Genomic DNA, 24,587 nt, shown 5'->3' with positions numbered 1-24,587 from the left:
TTCACACTGACACCATCCCTTCATTTATTTGCTGATGTCATTTTGGTTTTGTGCACACGTCATTCTGTTCTTTTTTAATGTGCCAAAATATGCTATTTATTTCAGTGCTCACCAGGCAGTTTGTAACTTGGTGCAACCCATAATCATGTTATACAGTAAGAGTTTTGTTCTTGTAGTTTATTTTTAAAAACTGTGTTTTCAAAGAAAGACCTATCAAGTGTTTGCAATAATGACACACTGCATGAAAATAGCTTTTATAACGAACTAGCCATCTATATTACATGTAGTACTTGTAAGGTCATTTTATGCACTTACTTCTCCGGCCCGTGGTAGAAGCCTTCTACCACAGCTTTGTAAAAGCCAGCATTAGTTTTTATTTTTATTTTTCGCATTCTTCAATGGCACATCGTAATAGTTTAAATTCTTATAGAGACAGTTTGTTCATAATATGTACACCTCCCATGAGAACTGACGGCAGCCATTCAGGAAGCGGGGACAGGCTGGAGCACGAACAGCTTGCTAGTGCCCTGCACCGCTGGCCACGAGATTGGAGGAGGCAGCCGGCAGCCATCCAGAAAGGGAGAGACAGGAGCGAACCAGGATTTTAAAAAAGTACATTCGCTCCATAAGGTGCACTTCAGTAACACCGCAGTTAATAACATAGGGAGGCGTAGAACATTGGAATGCCTTGCCAGGTATCCTGCGGTTTTGTAAGGGGAGGATGAATTTAAGAAAATGCTGAAAACTCAATTATTTGCCAATGCCTTCTTATGCTAAGGTATATTTCAGTTGATATCGCCTTTTAGAATTTTTTTTTTGACAGCAATGTATGATTTAAAGCTTGCTTGTAATTCTGAATTACCGTATTTTCACGCAAATAACACGCACCCGTATAAAACGCGCACACGTGTATAGCGCGCAGAAATCACGATGATAAGCACAAAAACTTTGGTATAACGCGCTCACGATTATACCGCGCATGCTGCCCGACTCTCCGTTCACCCCCCCTGACTTCCGTGCACTGCCCCGCCTCTCCGTGCGCTGTCCCGACTCTCCGTTCACCCCCCCCTGACTTCCGTGCACTGCCCTGACTTTCCGTGCGCTGTCCCGACTCTCCGTTCACCCCCCCTGACTTCCGTGCACTGCCCTGACTTTCCGTGCGCTGTCCCGACTCTCCGTTCACCCCCCCTGACTTCCGTGCACTGTCCCCCCTTGAAGGTCTGTCCCCATCCTGAAAGCCTGATGCCCCCCCCCGACGTCCGATACATCCCTCCCCCCGAAGGACCGCCGACTCCCCAACAATATCGGGCCAGGAGGGAGCCCAAATCCTCCTGGCCACGGCGACCCCCTAACCCCACCCCGCACTACATTACGGGCAGGAGGGATCCCAGGCCCTCCTGCCCTCGACGCAAACCCCCCCCCCCCCACCGGCCGCCCCCCCCCCAAGACCCTCCGACCGCCCCCCAGCCGACCCGCGATCCCCCTGACGACCCCCACGACCCCCCCACCCCCCTTCCCCGTACCTTTGGTAGTTGGGCCAGAAGGGAGCCCAAACCCTCCTGGCCACGGCGACCCCCTAACCCCACCCCGCACTACATTACGGGCAGGAGGGATCCCAGGCCCTCCTGCCCTCGACGCAAACCCCCCTCCCCCCCAACGACCGCCCCCCCCAAGAACCTCCGACCGCCCCCCCAGCCGACCCGCGACCCCCCTGGCGACCCCCACGACCCCCCCACCCCCCTTCCCCGTACCTTTGGTAGTTGGCCGGACAGACGGGAGCCAAACCCGCCTGTCCGGCAGGCAGCCAACGAAAGAATGAGGCCGGATTGGCCCATCCATCCTAAAGCTCCGCCTACTGGTGGGGCCTAAGGCGCGTGGGCCAATCAGAATAGGCCCTGGAGCCTTAGGTCCCACCTGGGGGCGCGGCCTGAGGCACATGGTCGGGTTGGGCCCATGTGCCTCAGGCCGCGCCCCTAGGTGGGACCTAAGGCTCCAGGGCCTATTCTGATTGGCCCACGCGCCTTAGGTCCCACCAGTAGGCGGAGCTTTAGGATGGATGGGCCAATCCGGCCTCATTCCTTCGTTGGCTGCCTGCCGGACAGGCGGGTTTGGCTCCCGTCTGTCCGGCCAACTACCAAAGGTACGGGGAAGGGGGGTGGGGGGGTCGTGGGGGTCGCCAGGGGGATCGCGGGTCGGCTGGGGGGCGGTCGGAGGTTCTTGGGGGGGGGCGGTCGTTGGGGGGGAGGGGGGTTTGCGTCGAGGGCAGGAGGGCCTGGGATCCCTCCTGCCCGTAATGTAGTGCGGGGTGGGGTTAGGGGGTCGCCGTGGCCAGGAGGGTTTGGGCTCCCTTCTGGCCCAACTACCAAAGGTACGGGGAAGGGGGGTGGGGGGTCGTGGGGGTCGCCAGGGGGGTCGCGGGTCGGCTGGGGGGGGCGGTCGGAGGTTCTTGGGGGGGGGCGATCGTTGGAGGGAGGGGGGTTTGCGTCGAGGGCAGGAGGGCCTGGGATCCCTCCTGCCCGTAATGTAGTGCGGGGTGGGGTTAGGGGGTCGCCGTGGCCAGGAGGGTTTGGGCTCCCTTCTGGCCCGATATTGTCGGGAAGTCGGCGGTCCTTCGGGGTGGGGGTGCGAGTGGTCCTGCCGGGGGGGGGGGATGTATCGGACGTCGGGGAGTCGGCCGGGCAAGAGGGCTTGGGCTCCCTCTTGCTCCGATCGTGGATGCGGGTGCGGGTGGGAGCGCGTGCGAGTGGTCGTTCGGGGTGGGGGTGCGAGTGGTCCTGCTGGGGGGGTGAATCGGGCGTCGGGCGGGGTGGGAACTATGTTTGAAAACTTTCGTATACCGCGCTCACGCATATAGCGCGCGAGGGGTATGCGCGGTAGGTAAAAACGCGTATAACGCGCGCGTTATATGCGTGAAAATACGGTAATTGACTTTGCGCTCTATCCCTGTTTATAACAGGGTCGATTAATAATGTTGTTTAGACATATGTTTATATTATATGCCTATCATGTGGGGTGGTTTATCGTTGGGGAAATACGATATTTACATTGAAATTATTTTTTTAGCCTCAAAATATCTCCCATAAGTGGTATATGTACATGTATATTCATTATCATTTTATTTTGTTGTCTTTAGGTGTAGTTTTGAGACTACTTTTTACTTTTAAACATAGTTCTGTAGATTTTATGGTAAGCTGTATTCTTTCAAGATTTTATTTATCTATATGTGTACCTTTTGGTTTATTTTGCACTTTTTTGGATTTTTAAAATTTGTTTTTGTTTGTTTCGATGTCACGTTGTTTTGATAGACATTGATTGGACTCCTGATGAAGACTTTCCGCTAAAACACAGCTTATCCTTAGACAAGCAGGCAGCATATTCTTACATGTGGGTGACGTCATCCACAGATCCCCAGTACGGACAGTGGAAAACATTGTATCACTTTAAGCTTTAACAAGCCAGCTCGATGCCAGCTCAAGAGGTCATCAGTTTTTTGTTTTCCACAGAGTGAAAAAGATGTATCTTTTGTTTCTCCATCAAGTTGCCTTCCTGTTTATATTCTATTTCAGTCTTTTTCAAGTATTTCAAGTTTCTCTTCTACTACTTTTCTTTTGAAAACAAATGACGAAGAAAAGTAGAAAGGAAAAAGAAAATTTGGACTTTCCTCAAACTTCTTTTACTTAGCGGCCTTCACACAAATGTCCATCCTGACTTCCTCTGTGATCATTGATGGATTTTTGGCTTTGTTTCTACTCCAACCCAACTTGCCCCCTCCAATGGTATCTGGCATCAGGGCTATAGCTTGGAAGAAGGAAAACATTATTGATTAATGTCAGAGTTTTCCTTTTCTTGTTTATTTATTTCCACGTATAGGTCTGGCGTCAGACTTCCAGTGACTGGGATTGGCCGGTATTGGAGGATGTTGATACTTCCATCGATGGCATATTAACATCGAGTCTATTTGATGCATGCCTTCTGTACCGATGTTTTCAACCATGTCGATGCAGATGGTATGGCGGATGGTATGGCGCAGGATCTGATCAAGTTGGAAAACTGGTCCTCAACATGGCAGCTGGGCTTCAATGCAAAGAAGTGTAAGGTGATGCATCTCGGCAGCAGAAATCCATGCAGAACATACACCTTGAATGGAGAAACACTAGCTACGACCTCAGAAGAACGGGACTTGGGAGTAATCATCAGTGCAGACATGAAGGCTGCCAAACAAGTAGAGAAGGCCTCATCCAAGGCAAGGCGGATGATGGGATGTATCAATAGAAGCTTCGTCAGCCATAAACCAGAGGTCATAATGCCACTGTACAGAACCATGGTGAGACCTCATCTGGAGTACTGTGTGCAATTCTGGAGGCCACATTACCGTAAAGATGTACTTCGAGTTGAGTCGGTCCAGCGAATGGCCACTAGGATGGTCTCCGGACTCAAGGGTCTCTCATACGAGGAAAGACTGGGCAAGTTGCAGCTCTACTCTCTAGAGGAGCGCAAGGAGAGGGGTGACATGATTGACACATTTAAGTACGTCACGGGTCGTGTCGAGGTGGAAAACGACATATTCTTTCCTAAGGGACCTTCAGTCACAAGGGGGCACCCACTCAAACTCAGAGGAGGGAGATTTGGTGGTGACACCAGGAAGTATTTCTTTACAGAAAGGGTGGTGGATCACTGGAACAAACTACCGGTGCAGGTGATCAAGGCCACTAGCGTGCTCGACTTTAAGAATAAATGGGACATCCACGTGGGATCTCTACTTGGGTCGAGCAGCACTCTGACTTAATGGGGTGGGACAGTAGAGTGGGCAGACTTGATGGGCTATAGCCCTTTTCTGCCGTCATCTTTCTATGTTTCTATGTTTCTATCACAGTGACATTGATACTTCATCTGCTTGCATCAGTGGCATATTAGCATCGAGTCTATTTGACACCATCAATGATTCTCTTCATTGGAGCTTCGATCACTAGTAAAACACCGATGTTCTTCACATCGAGGCTCTGCATGGCACAGCATGCCATCTCTAGTTTCTTAATTTCCAACAGTCTTTGGACTTTAATTTCCCATGGATTCTGCTGCGCAGGCTCGCATAAGAAGGGAATTTGATTCTTTACATTGACATTTCTACTTTGACATTGATGATTTGTCATCGGGATATCGTGAGGCTTCGTTTACGTCTCTGAAACCAGTTAAGTCTTTTTGATCTGCTTCTAGAGGCTGCTTTGTTCGGTACCGGTCCTGCCTAAGCATTTTGGGGCTACAAGGTACCAAATCCAGTTTTTCTATTGAGGCATCGATCCACATTGCATCCTCCTTTCCATATTACTTCAGGAATCCACAAGGGGTGTAGAGCCAGTAAAGTGGGTTTTTTCCTGTTGTCTGCACGTTTCAACATGAACAACATTAGTGGGGAGTCTAACATGGGTGTAGAGCCTGTTAAATTGGATTCCCTTCCATGTTTAAAAACAAAACAAAACCCTTTCACAGACTAGAAAGTATATAACAAGGTCAGCTTATGATACTTTAAAGATGCCATCCAGAGCATCTGCTATGTCAGTGGCTATGAGATGTCTAGCTTGACTAAGAGTTTCTGATATGGACTTTAATCTCCAGGATAGATAAGCCAATATTCCATGTTTAGGAGAAGAACCTTTTGGCGATTCCATTGAGGCGGCCACACAAAAATTGACACAACATGAAAAGAATTGGAATTCTTTAGTTAGAGCAAAGACTAAGCCTCCAGCTTCACAGCAGTCTGCTAGTCCTTCCTATTCGTATCAGAGGCGATATATTTCTAAACCTTCTGCTTCTAGGCCACCACCGCAAAAGAAGCAAAAACAACAACCAATCAAGCAGAAAGTTGTAAAATGCTATGAATGCTTTACTGCTTTATCCTCTAAGCAGGATCAGCCAGGTTTTTTTTTTGTTTGGCTTTTTTTTTTTTTACTGAAACGCGCCTCCCATTGTACCATCAATGTACATTAAGTACTTTTTAGGATGCTCATAAATTACCCCGAGTATCTTTCCCTACTTGTGTTTTTCCTATTGTTTAAGGGATATTATCCACAACACCCTATACTCCATCTCCTTTTTTATTCTAAAGCAGTATCTCTCAAACTTTCTCAAGCCGGGGCACACTAAAGGTAGTGGTCACAGCTCGAGGCACCCGGAAGTGCGCAGACGTCACCATGATGACATCATGCGCATGCATGACATCATCACACCAACATACACGCATGCGCATAGGCCCTCCAGACAGGCCCTGAAATGCCAGTAGGGCATGCCAGCAGGGAAGTCTAACAAAGATCAACTGAGTACCCTAACCACAGACCTCCCAAGCTCTTCCTCAGATCCCGCCTCCTTTACTAATTGTAATGCAATTTTTTCCATTCATTTTTCATATACACACAATATACACAGCAGATATAAATTCTCAAAACTGACACATTTCTATCACTATATTGTAAATAAACTCATTTTCCCTACCTTTGTTGTCTGATGACTTTATTTTTCTGTGCTTTTAACTGTTGCCAGTGCCTTCTTATCCATTGACTGTTTTTCTCTCCTTCACTTTCTGCCTTGCATCCATATTTGAGCACTACCCAAAAAATGTGCCTAAATAAAGCTTAAATCATACTATACATATATAAAGATCAGCTCAGAGACTTGGAGGGGCTTATTCAGAAGGAAAACCCCCCTATATTGCCACCTCATCACCCAATCATTGCTGAGTCTTTCATACTTTAAAGCATTAAATAGTGCCAAATTTGTGCCAAATTCATACCAAATAAATATTAGAAAATCAAAAAATTGTCATGGGGAGAACTTACTTCAGTACAATAATGGTAGGGAGGACAAGGAAGTGGTCCCTTTTGTTACGAAATTCTCCAATTTATCTACATGACTGCAACGGACTATACACCCACATTTTGCCATATTAAGAGTGCATCCTTGTTTCGAGTCTTCTAAGTTCCAGTTTTAATTTCAAAGAAACACAAATCTATGTGACATTTTGAGCCAGCTGTTCAATGTGCCAACAGATGATAGAGGGACCCGTTTTTGTACATCCTGTGACCCATACTGAGTATGCACTACATTCTCATACTACATGTAAATCGTGGGTTCATATATTGTATTCAATGCCCCTGTGCACTGCTGTATATTGGTCAGACCTCTCGAGTTCTGAAGATCCGGTTGCAGGAACATAAATCATTTCTTCACATGAATAAAATGGAGGAGCCATTGGTTGTCCACTGCAAACATAAATTCAGTATGCTGAAGTGCACAATATTGGAGCATTGTAAACCGCGATGAGAAGAAGCCACTTGCAACGTTTCCTTCGACAGAAAGAACAACAATGGATATACCATCTGGACACAGTGAGCCCTAAAGGTCTGAACAATTGGGTAGAGTGGTCAGCATTCTACTAGTCTTCCCTGTGAATTCTTCCCTTGGCATGACATCATCAGAGTGGGCAGAGCCTTGATGGATAATTTAAATTCTGTCTGAGCGTCTGTGAGCTGAAGCACCATTTTGAAACTTGGATAGTTTGTTTGAGTAGGTGTATTTGCAGCAGTGCTGTTCGTATATTACAAAACCCCTGATGCAGCTTTGACCAGCGAAGCGGGGATTCCCTGCTGAGTAATTTGAAAGGGGAACTTGATGCTTGGAACCAAAGGTAATCGGCAGAGATTTTGACACCGTTGGAGCCTGGGCAAGAAGCTAAGTACTCCTTTCTGTTTTTTGAATGCAGTGCTGATGTTACGTCGTCATTTATATATATATATATATATATATATATATATATATATATATATATATTTATTTATTTATATATATTTATTTATTTATATATATAAACGCCTTGAACCATAAGGTAATAGCGGAATAAAAATCACTAATGTGTGTGTGTGTATCACTAATGTGTGTGTGTGTATATATATATATATATATATATATATATATATATATATATATATATATATATATATATATAATACAATTCTGAATGGACATAGTCTTCTGTGATGTAGTAATTGGGAATTTGGAGCATTAATAGTTGCAGTCTGTATCGCCGAGTTTTAGCTCCTTGTTTGGAGTTTTTTTAAAGACCCATTAAGCCCTTTAACTGAGGTCTTGCTTTTCTCCAAAGTTTTTCTTCTCCAAAGTATTTTTTTGGTGCTCCTCGGACATTTCAGTACATGTGCTCCCTCCTGTAGATTTTATACACCTTGTGGTTCTTAATGACCAGATTGACTAGAAAGTGTGTCTAGCATATGATTTTTCTACATATGTGTAATTGAAATCACCCATTATTATACTGTTGCCCAATTCTCCAGCTTTCCTAATATCTGAAAACATTTCTTCATCTGTCTGCTCATTTTGTCCCGGGGGACGGTAGTATAACCCTACCTTTATATTCCTTCCCTTCCATGGAATTTTTGTTCATAAGGATTCCACACTGCTATCTATGTCATGCAGAATGTTTATTTTATTTGATTCAATTTCCTCTTTAATATATAGCGCAACCCCCCTCCAATTTGATCTACTCTATCCTTGCGATATAATTTGTACTAAGATAACAGTGTCCCATTGATTGTCCTCCTTCCACCAGGTCTCCGAGATGCCTATTATATCATTCAGTGCTGTATACTGTAACTCTCCTATTTTATTTTTTAGGTTTCTAGCATTTGTATACAGCCACTTCAAATTGTGTTTTTCCCTTGCAACTACAGGCTGATGAGAAGACAGGGAAAATTTGAGTCTTTTACTCTGCCTTCCTCTTTGTTGCGGCAAAAAAAACCTTACTCTGCCTTCCTCTTAAACCCTCCTGGCTGTCTTTCACTATTATTGGAACCTCTCTACTGGGATTTCCTAAATATCCTGTTTCAATAGTATCCTCCAAGAATACCTCACTGAACCATCCGCTTCTGGGCGACTGTCTGCTTTCTCCCACATCTCATTTTAAAATCTGCTCTATCTCTTTTTTAAACATTAGCGCCAGCAGCCTGGTTAGAGATATTCTCCCCATTTCACTTTTTCCTTTGTGGGTTCCATCACCATTTGTCTGAGCAGAGCCTCTTGAAAAGGCATCCACAATCTCCCTCCTTCTTTCCAATTCCGCAGATGGAACTTTCAAGTCCGCGTCTGGCAGATTGAAGTCACCCAACAGCAGTATCTCCTCTTTCTTTCAGAACTTTTGGATATCTGCAATCAGATCTTTATCAATTTGCTGTGATTGAGGAGGAGGTCTGTAGACTACACCCATGTAGATAGAAGTTTCTTCTTCTCTTTTCAATACAATCCATATCACTTCTTCCTCTCCCCAGGTCCCCTGCATTTCAGTCACTTGGATACCGATCCTTACATTGAGAACTACTCCTCCATCTTTTTGACCATCTCATCCATAGGAGTCATTGCACCATGTCTCTGTGATAGCAACAATATCCAGGACTGCGTCTAACATCAGGGCTTGCAGATCATGAGCTTTGTTGCTTAGACTGAAAGAGTTTGTGGTCATTGCTTTCCAGCTATCTTTCAGCTACCATTTTTTGTATAGCTTTATGTTTAGTTTCACTTCCTGTTACATTGCTAAGAAGTGAGTTGCTAATATTGTTTATGTTGCTGTCTTTACTACCATCACATCTCGTCTTTTGGTAGGAGTAGCCTCCATAATTGTATATACGCCACCCCCACCTTATAATTTAAGTGCCTAGAAACATTGTCTACATTTCTCAGCAATGATTCTTTTTCCTTCTATAATAAGATGTAACCCATCCTTACAATATAGTCTCTTGTCTTTACATGTATTTCCCCATCCACCTATGTACCGTATTTTCACGCAGATAACGCGCACCCGTGTAAAACGCACACATGGGTATAGCGCGCAGAAACCACGATTTTATGTACAAAAACTTTTGTATACCGCGCTCACGCGTATAACGCGCATGCAGCCCGACTGTCCTTTCGCCCGCCCCGACTCTCCTCTGGCCACCCCGACTCTCCTTTCGCCCTCCCCGACTCTCCGTGCGCTGTCCCGACTATCCGTTCACCCTCCCTGACTTTCCGTGCACTACCCCGCCTCTCCGTGCGCTGTCCCGACTCTCCGTTCACCCGCCCTGACTTTCCGTGCACTGCCCCGCCTCTCCGTGCGCTGTCCCGACTCTCCGTTCACCCGCCCTGACTTTCCGTGCACTGCCCCGACTCTCCGTGCGCTGTCCCGACTCTCCGTTCACCCGCTCTGACTTTCCGTGCACTGCCCCGCCTCTCCGTGCGCTGTCCCGACTCTCCTTTCGCCCGCCCTGCCCTGCTCCCAGCTCTGTAAGCATGCGCAATGGTCTGAGCATGCTTGCCGCTTAGTTTTCACCAAGGCTGTTTTTCTGGTGGTGTGTTTTTCACCACCAGGCTGTGGCCCCCCTCTATCTGGCCTTGTAATTTGCCCAGTGAATACTATTTTGACTATACAACAGCATCTCAGCCTTTGGGTAAGCCTATAAAAGATTAATGCTGCATGTAGAGCCCACATTTTAATTTGATCTCTTCAGATTGGTATTCTGCATTTATCTACCCGGTAGTAGAGTTTATCAATTAAATTTAAATGTACCGCCATAATGGCAGGAATAAGACGAAAGTCATATACAGTGAACTTTAAGCTTCAAGTCGTTGCGAAAGCTGAGGAAATAGGCAACCGGGCCGCAGCGAGAGAGTTCGATGTTGGAGAAACATCGGTGCGTGAATGGAGAAAAGATAAGAAGGAACTGGAGAAATGCAATCCGCGCAAACGGGCACGTCGTGGGGCCAAACCAAAATGGCCTCAGCTGGAGGATGACTTGAAGCAGTGGATTCTGGCGAGAAGGGAGCAAAATCAATCAGTCTCTACTGTTGCGATTCAGATGAAGGCAAAACTACTTGCCAATGGAAGAGGAATACCCAACTTCAAAGCTGGCTTCACATGGATCTCAAAATTTATGAAAAGGAACGGACTATCAGTTAGATTGAGAACAACTGTTGGCCAGCGACTTCCAGATGAGTGGCAGCAAAAATTGATTGATTTCCGTGACTTTGTCGCCAAAGAAATATCTGAACTTGGCATCACTGCAAAGGATATCATCAACATGGATGAAATTCCAATGGCATTCGACATTCCAGCAACAAGAACCATAGCCCCCACAGGTACTAAATCTGTTGCCATCACCACAACTGGGCATGAAAGAACGTGTTTTACAGTCGTTCTTGGTTGCTCAGCTAGCGGGGTTAAGTTAAAGCCCATGCTCATTTTCAAAAGGGTCACTATGCCCCGTGAAAAGCTGCCCACCAGTGTGGTTGTGCACTGCAACAAGAAGGGATGGATGGACTGCGACGTAATGAGATTGTGGGTAGATAAATGCTTTAGGGCAAGACCGGGTGGATTCTTTGCAAAAAAATCCTTGTTAATTTTGGATGCCATGGCTGCCCACAAAGAAAAAAATGTTCAGGCCTACATTAATTCTACTCGTGCCCACATCGCTGTGATACCTGGAGGCCTGACGTGTAAGCTGCAACCACTTGACATCGCAGTGAATCATCCATTCAAGACTTTTATTAGAAAGGAGTGGGAGGAGTGAATGCAGAGCGGCACGCACGAGTACACACCCGCGGGGCGGCAGAAGCGGGCAACTTTCACAGAAGTCTGCAAGTGGGTGGCTTCAGCATGGGACAAAATAACACCAGATACCATTCGAAACGGATTTAGAAAAGCGGGCATTGTTTATGAAACCAATGACACTACGGGTACTACCAGTGCAGCGGAAGGAGGCAACAACATGGATATCAGCGATGATGATGATGATGATGACGATGATGACGATATCACTTCGGAAATAAACGAGGATCGTCTGCAGGCCGTGCTCAGTTTATTTAATGACGATGATGACAATTCGGATTTTGATGGATTCAAGGATTCAGATGACTGTGATGATGATGACTGAATAAACCTGTAAACTTTGTTTATTTACAACTTTACCGTAATTACGGTAACTGTATTTAGATTATTTTGTCCTCCATACTTCGTTTGATCTACCGGTTAATGTTATAGTTTATAAGAATTAACATGTTTCTGTTCTTGTTGCTGAATTCATACTCACTAACTCTAGATTAAAAGTTATAAGGTTGTTTATAAGAATGAACAGTTTTTTTCTTTTCACGTGTTTGGTTGGAGGGTGTGTCAATGGTGCGTGAGTTCTCCTATGTCTGGTTGAGGTGGATTGAATTACCGGTATTTAGCTGAAGAAATTATGGTAGTTAAACAACCCCCCCCCATTCCACACACATTACGGTAATTCTCTTCCATTTTTGTTCCCATTATAAAAAACACTGATAAGTTTCCAGAAAAAATACATTAAAATAAGAAGTGAAAACAAAGGCCCCTACAGATGAGAACATAAGAATAGCCTAACTGGGTCAGTCCAATGGTCCATCATGCCCTGTAGCCAATTCTCATGGTAGCCAATCCAGGTCACTAAATACCTGGTCAAAACCCAAAGAATAACAACATTCCATGCTACCGATCCAGGGCAAGCAGACGCTTCCCCCATGTCTTAATAACAGACCATGGACTTTTCCTCCAGGAATTTGTCCAAACCTTTTTAAAACCAGCAACGCTATCTGCTTTTACCATAACTTAAATCATTCCTTCCAAACAGAGACCTTGCTAGATGTCAAATACAGAAAGAACAAGGTACCGTAACTTCACAAGGACTTAGCTGTGCAGGAATACCTATACCTATATACCTATACCATATACCTAGTGCAAAAATGTGCAAAGGTCTGTTTTTTTCTTTCCATCACTACATAGCCTACGGTAATGCCACACAAGTAGCGCTGTTACAAATATATTCTGAAGGTCAATGCTAAGGTTAACAAAGTTTCCTTCCTTGGACCACAAGGAGATACTGACAAACCACTGAAAGAGATCCCAGGAACAACACCCAAAGACCCACTCAGTATGTGAACCAGTTGAGTGGAGTGGACTAGGGTAACTGGGGGGTGGAAATGGACCCGGAGTTTTCTCAGCAGAATTTCCCAGACCACCTCTTCCTCTCAACACATTGACACGCTAGTGGGTTTATTTTATAGCTTTTTCACTCCCTTCGGTCTGCCTGTCCCCCTTGAAGTCCTGTCCCCCCTTGAAGGTCTGCCTGTCCCCCTTGAAGGTCTGTCCCATCCTGAAAGCCTGATGCCCCCCCCCGACGTCCGATACATCCCCCCCCCCCCCCGGCAGGACCACTCGCACCCTCACCCCGAAGGACCGCCGACTCCCCGACAATATCGGGCCAGAAGGGAGCCCAAACCCTCCTGGCCACGGCGACCCCCTACCCCCACCCCGCACTACATTACGGGCAGGAGGGATCGCAGGCCCTCCTGCCCTCGACGCAAACCCCCCTCCCTCCAATGACCGCCCCCCCCCAAGAACCTCCGACCGCCCCCCCAGCCGACCCGCGACCCCCCTGGCCGACCCCCATGACACCCCCACCCCCCTTTCCCGTACCTTTGGTAGTTGGCCGGACAGACGGGAGCCAAACCCGCCTGTCCGGCAGGCAGCCACCGACGGAATGAGGCCGGATTGGCCCATCCATCCCAAAGCTCCGCCTACTGGTGGGGCCTAAGGCGCGTGGGCCAATCAGAATAGGCCCTGGAGCCTTAGGTCCCACCTGGGGGCACGGCCTGAGGCACATGGTCGGGTTGGGCCCATGTGCCTCAGGCCGCGCCCCCAGGTGGGGCCTAAGGCTCCAGGGCCTATTCTGATTTGCCCAGGCGCCTTAGGCCCCACCAGTAGGTGGAGCTTTGGGACGGATGGGCCAATCAGGCCTCATTCCGTCGTTGGCTGCCTGCCGGACAGGCGGGTTTGGCTCCCGTCTGTCCGGCCAACTACCAAAGGTACGGGGAAGGGGGGTGGGGGTGTCGTGGGGGTCGGCCAGGGGGGTCGCGGGTCGGCTGGGGGGGCGGTCGGAGGTTCTTGGGGGGGGTCGGTCGTTGGAGGGAGGGGGGTTTGCGTCGAGGGCAGGAGGGCCTGGGATCCCTCCTGCCCGTAATGTAGTGCGGGGTGGGGGTAGGGGGTCGCCATGGCCAGGAGGGTTTGGGCTCCCTCCTGACCCGATATTGTCGGGGAGTTGGGGAGTCGGCCGGGCAAGAGGGCTTGGGCTCCCTCTTGCTCCGATCGTGGATGCGGGTGCGGGTGGGAGCGCGTGCGAGCGGTCGTTCGGGGTGGGGGTGCGAGCGGTCCTGCTGGGGGGGGGGGGGGGGGGTCGGGCGGGGTGGGAACTATGTTAAAAAAAAAATTTGTATACCGCGCGAGGGGTATGCACGGTAGGTAAAAACGCGTATAACGCACGCGTTATCTGCGTGAAAATACGGTACTTAAAGCCTTCTTGATGGCACCAGGCTTTGAGCCACCTATTGAAGTCCTCTGTGTTTTTTACTATTTGCTCTCCCTTTCCATATGCAGGCAGTACTTCTGAAAAAACTAGTCTTTACAAAAGGTTTCAAGCCCTCACCAAGCTCCCGAAAAGCTTTCTGTGCTGCAACTTGTGGAGTTGATGGCCAGGTCATTTGTTCCCAGATGGATAACATCATCGACATTAGAATCCTTAATTTCTTCCTTAATTATAGTCAGTATTTGCCTGGAATTCCTGGTAGCTGAGGATCCTAGAAGGCATTTCACTATTTTGGTCTCCTTGCCCTGTGTTCCAAGGTTAATGCCTCTGATGATGGAATCCCCCAGCAGCAATAGTTTTCTGTTTTTGGCTTTTTTATTTGTGCTTAGGGTGTGCTTTCTCTCTCGAGTTACCTTCATTGGTTCCAGTCCCATCTTAATTCTGTTTTCCTGAGTATTGCAATGCACTAGTGGAACAAAGGAATTATGTAGAGGTAATATTTGTGAAGGTGCATGTTTCTGTGTTACATGACATCTTCCTTAGCCTACTGTGATCCATTTATTCCTGGGTGGTTTTATTCTTTGAGGGCAGAGGTGGTAAGTTGTAATGATTTTGTGGAGCGATGGAAGTTGCTTTAATTGTATTCAATTCTTGGTTAAGCTTGCAGAGCTCCTCCTTAATACTAGCAAGTTGAAGACAGATGGGGCAAACCTTGAGCCTCCAAATGGTGTGGCTTGGAATTAAAGCACATAAGAACATAAGACTTGCCGCTGCTGGGTCAGACCAGTGGTCCATCCTGCCTGGCAGTCCACTTACGCGGCGGCCCCCAGGTCAAAGACCAGTGCTTTAAATGAGTCCAGCCTCACCTGCGTACATCTCAGTTTAGCAGGAACTTGTCCAGCTTAGTCTTGAAACCCTGGAGAGTGTTTTCCCCTACAACAAACTCCAGGAGAGCGTTCCAGTTTTCCACCACTCTCTGGGTGAAGAAGAACTTCCTTACATTTGTACGGAGTCTATCCCCTTTCAACTATAGAGAGTGCCCTCTCGTTCTCCCTGCCTTGGCAAGTGTGAACAGTCTGTCTTTATCTACTAAGTCTATTCCCTTCAGTATTTTGAATGTTTCGATCAGTACAGTGATTGCATTGAATAAAGGTCATCTTGATTGGTTGGAAAGTGAATTGATTTGAGTAGTCTTGATTATTTGGTTCTCTATATATGAGCAGTGATCCCTGGGATGGTTGGATAGAACTATAAGTCTTACCCTTTTTCCTATGAGAAGGAAGAGGAAATATGATTTAGCAGAGGACAGAGAATTTTTTTTTTTAACATAAAAAGCAGGTATAAAGCTGTAATCAGTGTTAAGAGCAGAATATGAAATTCTGAGTAACTTAGGGCTCCTTTTGCAAAGGTGCGTTAGGGCCTTAATGCGCGGAATAGTGCGTGCTAGCCACTACCGCCTCCTTTTAAGCAGGCGGTAATTTTTCGGATAGCGCGCGCTAATCTTGTGCGCGCGCTAAAAAACGCTAGTGCACCTTAGTAAAAGGAGCCCTTAGCTTTCAAAAGTTTCCAAGGCAGTCTTTTTTTCCTCAGCACAGTCACCAGAATTGCAGTCACCTTAGTAAATCCAGGCTCCTCCCTTCTAAACCTAATCAGACACAGTGGCCCAAGACTAGTAACTGTATTGAGGGTTCAGAAATATAGGCTTTATACCAAATCAGTAGCTACCCTAAAACGCATGATTAAAAAAAAAGGATTTTCCTAACTTGAGTTTCCCTGTGCCACAAGCACACAGGATTTAAGTAGAGTTAATACAGTTTCTTACCCTTTTCCTATGAGAAGGAAGAAGAAATATGATTTAGCAGAGGACAGAGAAATTTATTTTTAGTAAGAAGCAATTAGGAAGGAGAAGAGAAATTAAGTAGATATAATGCTAGAATCAGTGCTAAGAGCAGAATATGAAATTCTGAGTAACTTAGCTTTCAGAAGTTTCCAAGGCAGTCTTTTTTCCTTAGCACTGTCCCAGGAAATGCCCAGTGTATTTTTCCTTGGATTCAAGGTTTTGGATAGCTGCACTCCAAACATAGATGAGCAGATTACAGATTTAGTTCTTTATACTGCTTAGATGAGTTTCTAACTATTTTACCGACTTCAAAATAACCTTACACAACCTGTCTTTAACAATATTTATGATGCTCTTGTGTGTGTGTTTACAGTGGCCGAACACAGAAACAGCTGGTGGATTATGTTCGGGACAGTGGAATGAGGAAAGCTCCCTATGAAAGGTAAAGAGGTGTTTTTTGTTTTCCTTTTGCAGAGGTAAGGGAACTCCAGTGCCACTGACTTGTCTGATTTGGAAATATTTTACCTTTTGCATGAGATATTAGGTTTCTAGTGCAGAAGGAACATGAATTTAGACCAGTGGGTTATTCACCTCTACTTGCGAGTTTTTGCAGAAGGAATCATCTAGAGCAGGGGTGCCCAAAAGGTCAATGGCAAAGGCAACGCAAATTAATTACGGAGCCTATCACAGGCTCTGCAATAGACTCGCGTTGCCTTTCCGATTTGTTCTCCCTGTTTCTCTGACACCAGACCAGGAGCATACAAGCACCGGACCCACAGCCTTCCCCCCCCCCACCCCGACATCAATTCAGACGTTGGAGATGAAGTTCCAAGCCAGCCAATCGCTGCCTGGCAGGCCTGGAACTTCCTCTCTGACGTCAGAATTGATGTCGGGGGGTGGGGGCGGAAGGCTTGTGGGCCTAGTGCTTGTACGCGCCTGGCCTGGCATCAGGAAAGCAGGGAGAAATCGGTAGCAGTAGCTGAGGGGGGCAGGGAAAGAGAAAGACAGATAGAAAGAAAGAAAGTGGGGGACAAGGAGAGAGAAAGAAAGACAAAGAAAGAAAGAAGAAGAGAGAAAGAAAGGAAGAAGAGAGAAAAACAGACAAAGAAAAGTGGGGACAGGGAGAGAGCAAGAAAGAAAGTTGAGGGGCAGAGAAAGAGAGACAGAGTGAGAAAGGAAGGAGAGGGAGCAGGGAGAGAGGAAGAAAAAGTTGGACTCGTGGAGGGACAGAGAGAGCTGTTGGTTGGGTAATGGAATGAGATCTGGAGGAGAGGAAGCATGCAGGAGGCAGAAAGAAAGAAATACAGTACCCCCTCCGAATCTGCAATTTCAGTACCGGCAGATTCGGTTATTCGTGAAATTTTTAAAAGAAATGCTGCATTCTGGACCTTCCCCAAACCTTATCTGGTGGTCTAGCGGTGACGCAGGACAGGTTAGATCTTCCCACACTCCTGCCCCATGCAGAGCCATCATCAAAATGGCTGCCTTGAGTTCCCATTGTAGTCTTGAGACTACAACGGGAACTCACAACAGCCATTTTGATGACGACTCTGCAAGGGGCAGGAGCATAGGAAGATCAATTCTGCCCCACGTCATAGCTAGACCATCAGGTAAGGTCTGGGGACGATCTGGGACGCAGGAGAGAGGTGGGGGTGGGTCACAGCTGGCCCTGAAAGTTATCTGTGATATTTCAATATTCGCGGGCTGGCTCTGCCCCTAATCTCCATGAATATTGAGGGTCTTCTGTACATAAGATCATAAGAATTGCCGCTGCTGGGTCAGACCAGTGGTCCATCACTCCTGCTGTGGCCCCCAGGTCAAAGACCAGTGCCGTAACTGAGACCAGCCCTACCTGCATACGCTCCGGTTCAGCAGGAACTTGTCTAACTTTGTCTTGCATCCCTGGAGGGTGTTTTCCCCTATAACAGCCTCCGGAAGAGCGTTCCAGTTTTCCACCATCTCTGGGTGAACAAGAACTTCCTTACGTTTGTACAGAATCTATCCCCTTTTAACTTTAGAGAGTGCCCTCTTGTTCTCCCTACCTTGGAGAGGGTGAACAACATGTCTTTATCTACTAAGTCTATATCTACTAAGTTTATTCCCTTCAGTATCTTAATGTTTCGATCATGTCCCCTCTCAGTCTTCTCTTTTCAAGGGAGAAGAAGCCCAGTTTCTCTAATCTCTCGCTGTACGGCAACTCCTCTATCCCCTTTACCATTTTAGTCGCTCTTCTCTGGGCCCTTTCGAGTAGTACCTTGTCCTTCTTCATGTACGGTGACCAGTGCTGGACGCAGTATTCCAGGTGAGGGCGTACCATGGCCCTGTACAGTGGCATGATAACCTTCTCTGATCTGTTCGTGATCCCCTTCTTAATCACTCCTAGCATTCTGTTCGTCCTTTTCGCTGCCACCACACATTGTGCAGTTGGCTTCATCAACTTGTCGACCAGTACTCCCAAGTCCTTCTCCTTGGGGGGGTCTCTCCAAGTACCACCCCGGACATCTTGTATTCGTGTATTGTTACCAACATGCATCACCTTACACTTATCCACGTTGAACCTCATTTGCCATGTTGTGGCCCATTTCTCGAGCATGTTTGTCATGTTGCAGATCTTCGCAATCCTCCTGCATCTTTACTACTCTGGATAACTTTGTATCGTCCACAAATTTAATCACCTCACTCGTTGTACCAATTTCCAGATAGTTTATAAATATGTTGAAGAGCATGGGTCTAAGCACCGAACCCTGCGGCACTCCACTGGTGATGCTTTTCCAGTCCGAGTATTGTCCATTTACCCCCACTCTCTGTTTCCTATCCGCCAGCCAGTTTTTAATCCATATGAGTACTTCACCTTCGATTCCATGGCTCACAATTTTTCAAAGTAGTCGTTCATGCGGAACCATGTCAAACGCCTTCTGAAACTCCAGATATACAATGTTGACCGGGTCACCCTTGTCTATCCGCCTGTTTACTCCCTTGAAGAAGTGCAGTCAGAAGAAGAAAGTGCAACTAGAGACTTATGAAATCACCAGACAGCAAAGGTAGGAAAAAGTTTTTATTTTAAATTTAGTGATCAAAGTGTGTCCGAATTTATATCTGCTGTCTATATTTTGCACTATGGCCCCTTTGACTAAACCGCAATAGCAGTTTTTAGCGCAGGACGCCTATGTGTGTCAGGAGCAGCGTGGGGCATTAATCGCAGCTCCCTGCACTAAAAACCGCTATCGAGGGGGTATATTTGGCTATTTTTGTATAGTTGTTACTTAGGTGACATTGCAAATTTTAAAGTCATCTGCCATGACCTCTTTGAAAAAAACAAATAAAATGATAATTAACATTTTCTCTGCATACAGTGTGCTTTGTGTTTTTTTAAATTTTATTGTTGGTAGATTATTTTGACTTGGTCATTTTAAAAATAGCTTGCAAGCCAAGAAAGTGTGGGCACCCCTGATCTAGAGCTTTTCAGCTCTACCTTCTTGTTTCATTGGGCAGTCCCCATCTTTTCAGTTTTTCCTTCTGTAAGCAAGTTGAGAAGGTATCTTTTCTTCTGCTCTACAATTGATTTATTATTTTCAGTTTTAATCCAAAATGTGAGGCTTCGCGGTGCCCCAGAGATTCCCAGGATTTCTTTTGCAGCTCTGTTGGGAGAAGATACAGCCTCTAGTTCTGAGGGCTTTCGCAGGGCACCTATCTAGCCAGCCTGCACTAATACTTAAGATAGCTTGGGATGCATTCCTTGGGAGCTCAGCTTGTCCCTGATTTATTAGGCACTTTAGCAGAGGCTGAGTGGCCCCGTGTTGGTTCAGAGGGTGTTAGCGGGTGCTGACTGTAGACATTGCCCCCCCCTCTCCACTCAGAATTTGAGTGTGTCTAAAAGGCATCCCAAAGAGACAAGCTTTTGGAGGATCTTAAGTGCTTGTTTGAGGTAGGAATCTTCTCCCTTGTCCATCTGCAATGTGAGCTGATGCAGGTACAGCACCAGGCAGTTCTATGAGTACAGTCTGACTGTCTATGGGAGACTTCAGGGTGATTCTAAAATGGTAGTTTTGAGGGTCTTCAGGGCTTTCTTTGGGGTCTCCCCACCTCCTGAATATATATATTTTTTTAAACTTTTATTCATTTCTCCCGGTCTGTTTTTGATGCATAAACATTGCCACGACAGCTATCTTGGATTTTCTGATTTTAATTCAAAAACCTCGGTTCTTACTTTGCCTATACACTAATGCTAGGAGCCTAAGGGCCAAAATGGGAGATCTGGAATTCATAGCCAGCAAGAAGGGCCTGGACATAATTGGAGTCACAGAAACGTGGTGGACTGATGACAACAAATGGGATGTGGCGGGGATGGGATGAGATTGTAAATGGAGATAAGGATAATAATTTGGTCCAACTAGAGGTGAGCCAGGTGGATGTCCTCAGGCAGATAGGCTAAAGAGCGACAAACCGCCAGGTCCGGACGGCATTCACCCAAGGGTACTCAAGGAACTAAGGAACGAAATAGCTGAGCCACTTCGACAAATATGCAACCTATCCTTAAAAACTGGAGAAATTCCGGAGGACTGGAAAATAGCAAATGTCACGCCCATCTTCAAAAAAGGCTCAAGGGGAGACCCAGGAAACTACAGGCCGGTGAGCTTGACCTCGATCCCGGGGAAGATGATGGAAACGCTGATTAAGGACAGCATCTGGGAGCACATCGAAAACAATGGGCAGCTAAAATCGAGTCAGCATGGCTTCTGCAAGGGCAGGTCATGCCTCATGAACTTATTATACTTCTTTGAGGGGGTAAACAGCCAGGTGGATAAAGGGGAATCCATAGACATCATTTACCTTGACTTCCAAAAAGCCTTCGACAAGGTACCACACGAACCACGGGGTACAAGGGGAGGTCCACTGATGGATCGAAAACTGGCTGGCGGGCAGGAAACAGAGGGTTGGAATAAAGGACCATTACTCAGACTGGCAATGGGTCACTAGCGGAGTTCCGCAGGGGTCGGTGCTGGGACCGCTCCTGTTTAATATATTTATTAACGACCTAGAGGCGGGAACAAAATGTGAGGTTATTAAATTTGTGGAGGACACCAAACTATATAGCAGGGTCAAAACCATGGATGACTGCGAAGATCTCCAAAAAGATCTGACAACGCTGGAAGAGTGGGCCAAAAAGTGGCAAATGAGCTTCAACATAGGGAAATGCAAGGTCATGCATGTAGGGAAAAAGAACCCAATGTTCACTTACAAGATGGGGGGACAACCTCTAGGGGTAAGCAACCTTGAAAGAGACCTGGGAGTGATGGTAGACGCAACACTGAAGGCGTCGGCGCAGTGCGCCACAGCCTCAAGGAAAGCAAACAAAATGTTGGGTATCATTAAGAAGGGTATCGCGACCAGGACGAAGGAAGTCATCCTGCCACTGTATCGTACAATGGTGTGCCCGCACCTGGAGTACTGTCCAGTACTGGTCGCCGTACCTCAAGAAGGACATGGCAGTACTTGAGGGAGTCCAGAGAAGAGCAACTAAGCTAATAAAGGGTATAGAAAATCTCTCATATACCGACAGACTGAAAAAGTTGGGGCTGTTCTCCCTGGAGAAGCGGAGACTTAGAGGAGACATGATAGAAACCTTCAAGATCATGAAGGGCATAGAAAAAGTAGACAGGGACAGATTTTTCAAATTATGGGGAACCACAAGTACAAGGGGGCACTCAGAGAAATTGAAAGGGGAAAGGTTTAGAACAAATGCCAGGAAGTTCTTTTTCACCCAGAGGGTGGTGGATACATGGAACGCGCTTCCGGAGGCTGTGATAGGCAGGAGCACGCTACAGGGCTTCAAAAAAGGTTTGGATAGGTACCTGGAGGACAAAGGGATTGAGGGGTACAGATAGGAGTAGAGGTAGGTTATAGGGATAGGAATAGAGGCAAGTTATAAAATTAATCAGGGACCACTGCTCAGGTAATAGGCCTGATGGGCCGCCGCGGGAGCGGACCGCTGGGCGAGATGGACCTCTGGTCTGCCTCAGCGGAGGCAACTTCTTATGTTCTTATGTTCAAATCACATTGATTTTAATAATTGATTTATATGGATTCGCCAGACCTTTTGAGGATGGAGGGGAAGACAAGGCCTGTACAGGTATATACAGGTGAAGAAATAAGACCTCCATGAAACTGGAGGTGAAGACAGAGCCCCCTGAAATCCCCAGATTAATAGAAATATGGCAATGCTATTACAGGCCTGAAAAACACTCTGAACAAGCTGTTACATCTCTCTGCTAATATAAGCAAGGCAAAATCTCATCTTTCACAACAGAAACTAGCTGGCATCTGCTGACCATAGGAAACAAGAAGTTTGTTTGTGAGAAGGGAGAGATTACCAACATCAGAAGGAAATGAACACATCTCTATAACTTCTCTATAACCTAGGTTATGTTGATTTACCAGAAATAAGATCAACCACAAGGATATTGACAAACTATGCAGAGAAATAAAGAGGAATGATATAGGCCCTTGCTTGGAAATTGATGATTCTTGATATTAAAATAGCATATGTCGGGAAAAGTTGCCATTTGGCTATAGAAATCACTATTCAATATTACTCAGAAAAGTAAAAATGTTGTCCAATCAATGAACTGATAAGGAAAATGACCATTATGACAAATTGTGTATGTACAATAACAGTTAAATACGTAAAGCTATCTATTTAAAATGTAAAGCTAGCTATCCTCTTCATAACCTCTAATTTCTTATTATGTCCTTCCCTCATTTATTGAATTACCTATAAACCGTGCCGAGCTCTATCTTTATGGAGATGATGCGGTATACAAACTTAAGGTTTAGTTTAATATGTGCCAACGTGGTCTCAGATTGTCAAATATATATATATAAGGACAGTCCTTTTAGGCCTGTTTTCAGGATAGACACCTAGGTATACTCAAGCGCTTGATGTATATTATCAGTCTGCTCCATATGCTGAAAGACTTGTTCTTGTAACCTGTTATTGTTTATTAATAAAATATATATATTACTTATACCAGCATATTGAGTGTCGTGAGGTCAGTGATGAAAGCCATAATAACAGGTGGTCTTCACTTTCTACCCCTATATCATGCCAGCTTTGTGCTAGATGGCTAGCTGAAAAGCAACCATGTGCTGCGGAGCATGTGAGAGTAGGCAGGAGCACTGGGCTTAACCCCCTCTAGCCCCTCGAGGGACTTGGAGTTGCAGGAAGCTTGAATATTGGGGCAAAAATCCCTCCTAGGTCTCTCAAATGACAACTTGATGTCAGCGGCAAATCACAAACACATCAGAACCCATGAGGAGACAGCAAATGTCCCTGCAGAGGTCCTCAGGTAATCCAGTTCAAGGGTGAACATAAGAATAGCCTTACTGGGTCAGACAAATGGTACATCTTGCCCAGTATCCCATATTCACAGTCACAATTACCTGGCAAAAACCCAAATAATAGCAACATTCTATGCTACCAATCCCGAGCCAGCAGTGGCTTTTTCCATGTCTGTCTCAATAGCATACTATGGATTTTCCTCCAGGAACTTGTCCAAACCTTTTTTTAAATCAGCTATGTTGCATTAACCGCTCTTACCATATCCTCTGGCAACGCCTTCCAGAGCTTCTCCTATTGGTTTTAAAAGTATTTCCCTATAATTTTGAGTGATCTCTAGTTTTTGTAATTTTTAATGGAACAAAGAATTGATCCACTTGTACCTGCTCTACATCAGTCAGGATTTTGTAGACTTAGTCATATCTCCCCTTGGCCTTCTCTTTTCCAAGCTAACAAAACTTTAGATAACCTTAACAAATTTAGGGGACACGCCTTATACTATAAATCAGAAATAAACAGCATGAAAAAAAGCATACTATTGCAAACAAATTTAAAAGGCCAAAAATACAGCCGCTTTATACGCTATAACTAAATCACTAACGACAAAAAAGAAAGAAACTAATATGACTGATTCCCTCACGACAGCTCAGGCTATAGCAACATATTTCATTGACAAAATTAAAAACAATCAGAGAATCCATCACACCAACTGACAATAGCAATATTGACTCAATTGAATCCAAAGAAACAACCAGTCTACCCTTCTCCAAATGTTCGCGATTCACTCTTCCGTCCATCCAAGAAATGAAGAGGTGTCTGAATTCTCTTAACATCAAGGGAACCTGTAATGAAGTAATTCCTCCACTCCTCTTGAAACAGTTTTTTTTCTATCTTCGGTCCACTAATCCTAGACCTGGTCAAGACTAGCCTTGACTCTGGATCCCTGCCTAAACAATGAAAATAATCAATTAAATACCCCACTGTCAAAGATCATAAAACA

General features: G+C 45.9%; 1 protein-coding gene across 1 annotated transcript in view; it reads left to right on the top strand.

Moving 5' to 3' along the window:
- The window catches only part of FARP2 (FERM, ARH/RhoGEF and pleckstrin domain protein 2), an 818,436-nt gene that overhangs the window by 375,660 nt on the left and 418,189 nt on the right, over nt 1-24,587 (top strand). The window contains exon 11 of the mRNA XM_033957823.1: nt 16,625-16,693. Within this exon, the coding sequence (XP_033813714.1) occupies nt 16,625-16,693 (69 nt within the window). The remainder of the gene's footprint in view (nt 1-16,624; nt 16,694-24,587) is intronic.

The sequence above is a fragment of the Geotrypetes seraphini genome, chromosome 9 (assembly GCF_902459505.1).
Source record: "Geotrypetes seraphini chromosome 9, aGeoSer1.1, whole genome shotgun sequence".
Classification (NCBI taxonomy): domain Eukaryota; kingdom Metazoa; phylum Chordata; class Amphibia; order Gymnophiona; family Dermophiidae; genus Geotrypetes; species Geotrypetes seraphini.
This window is presented reverse-complemented; position numbering and strand designations above follow the sequence as displayed.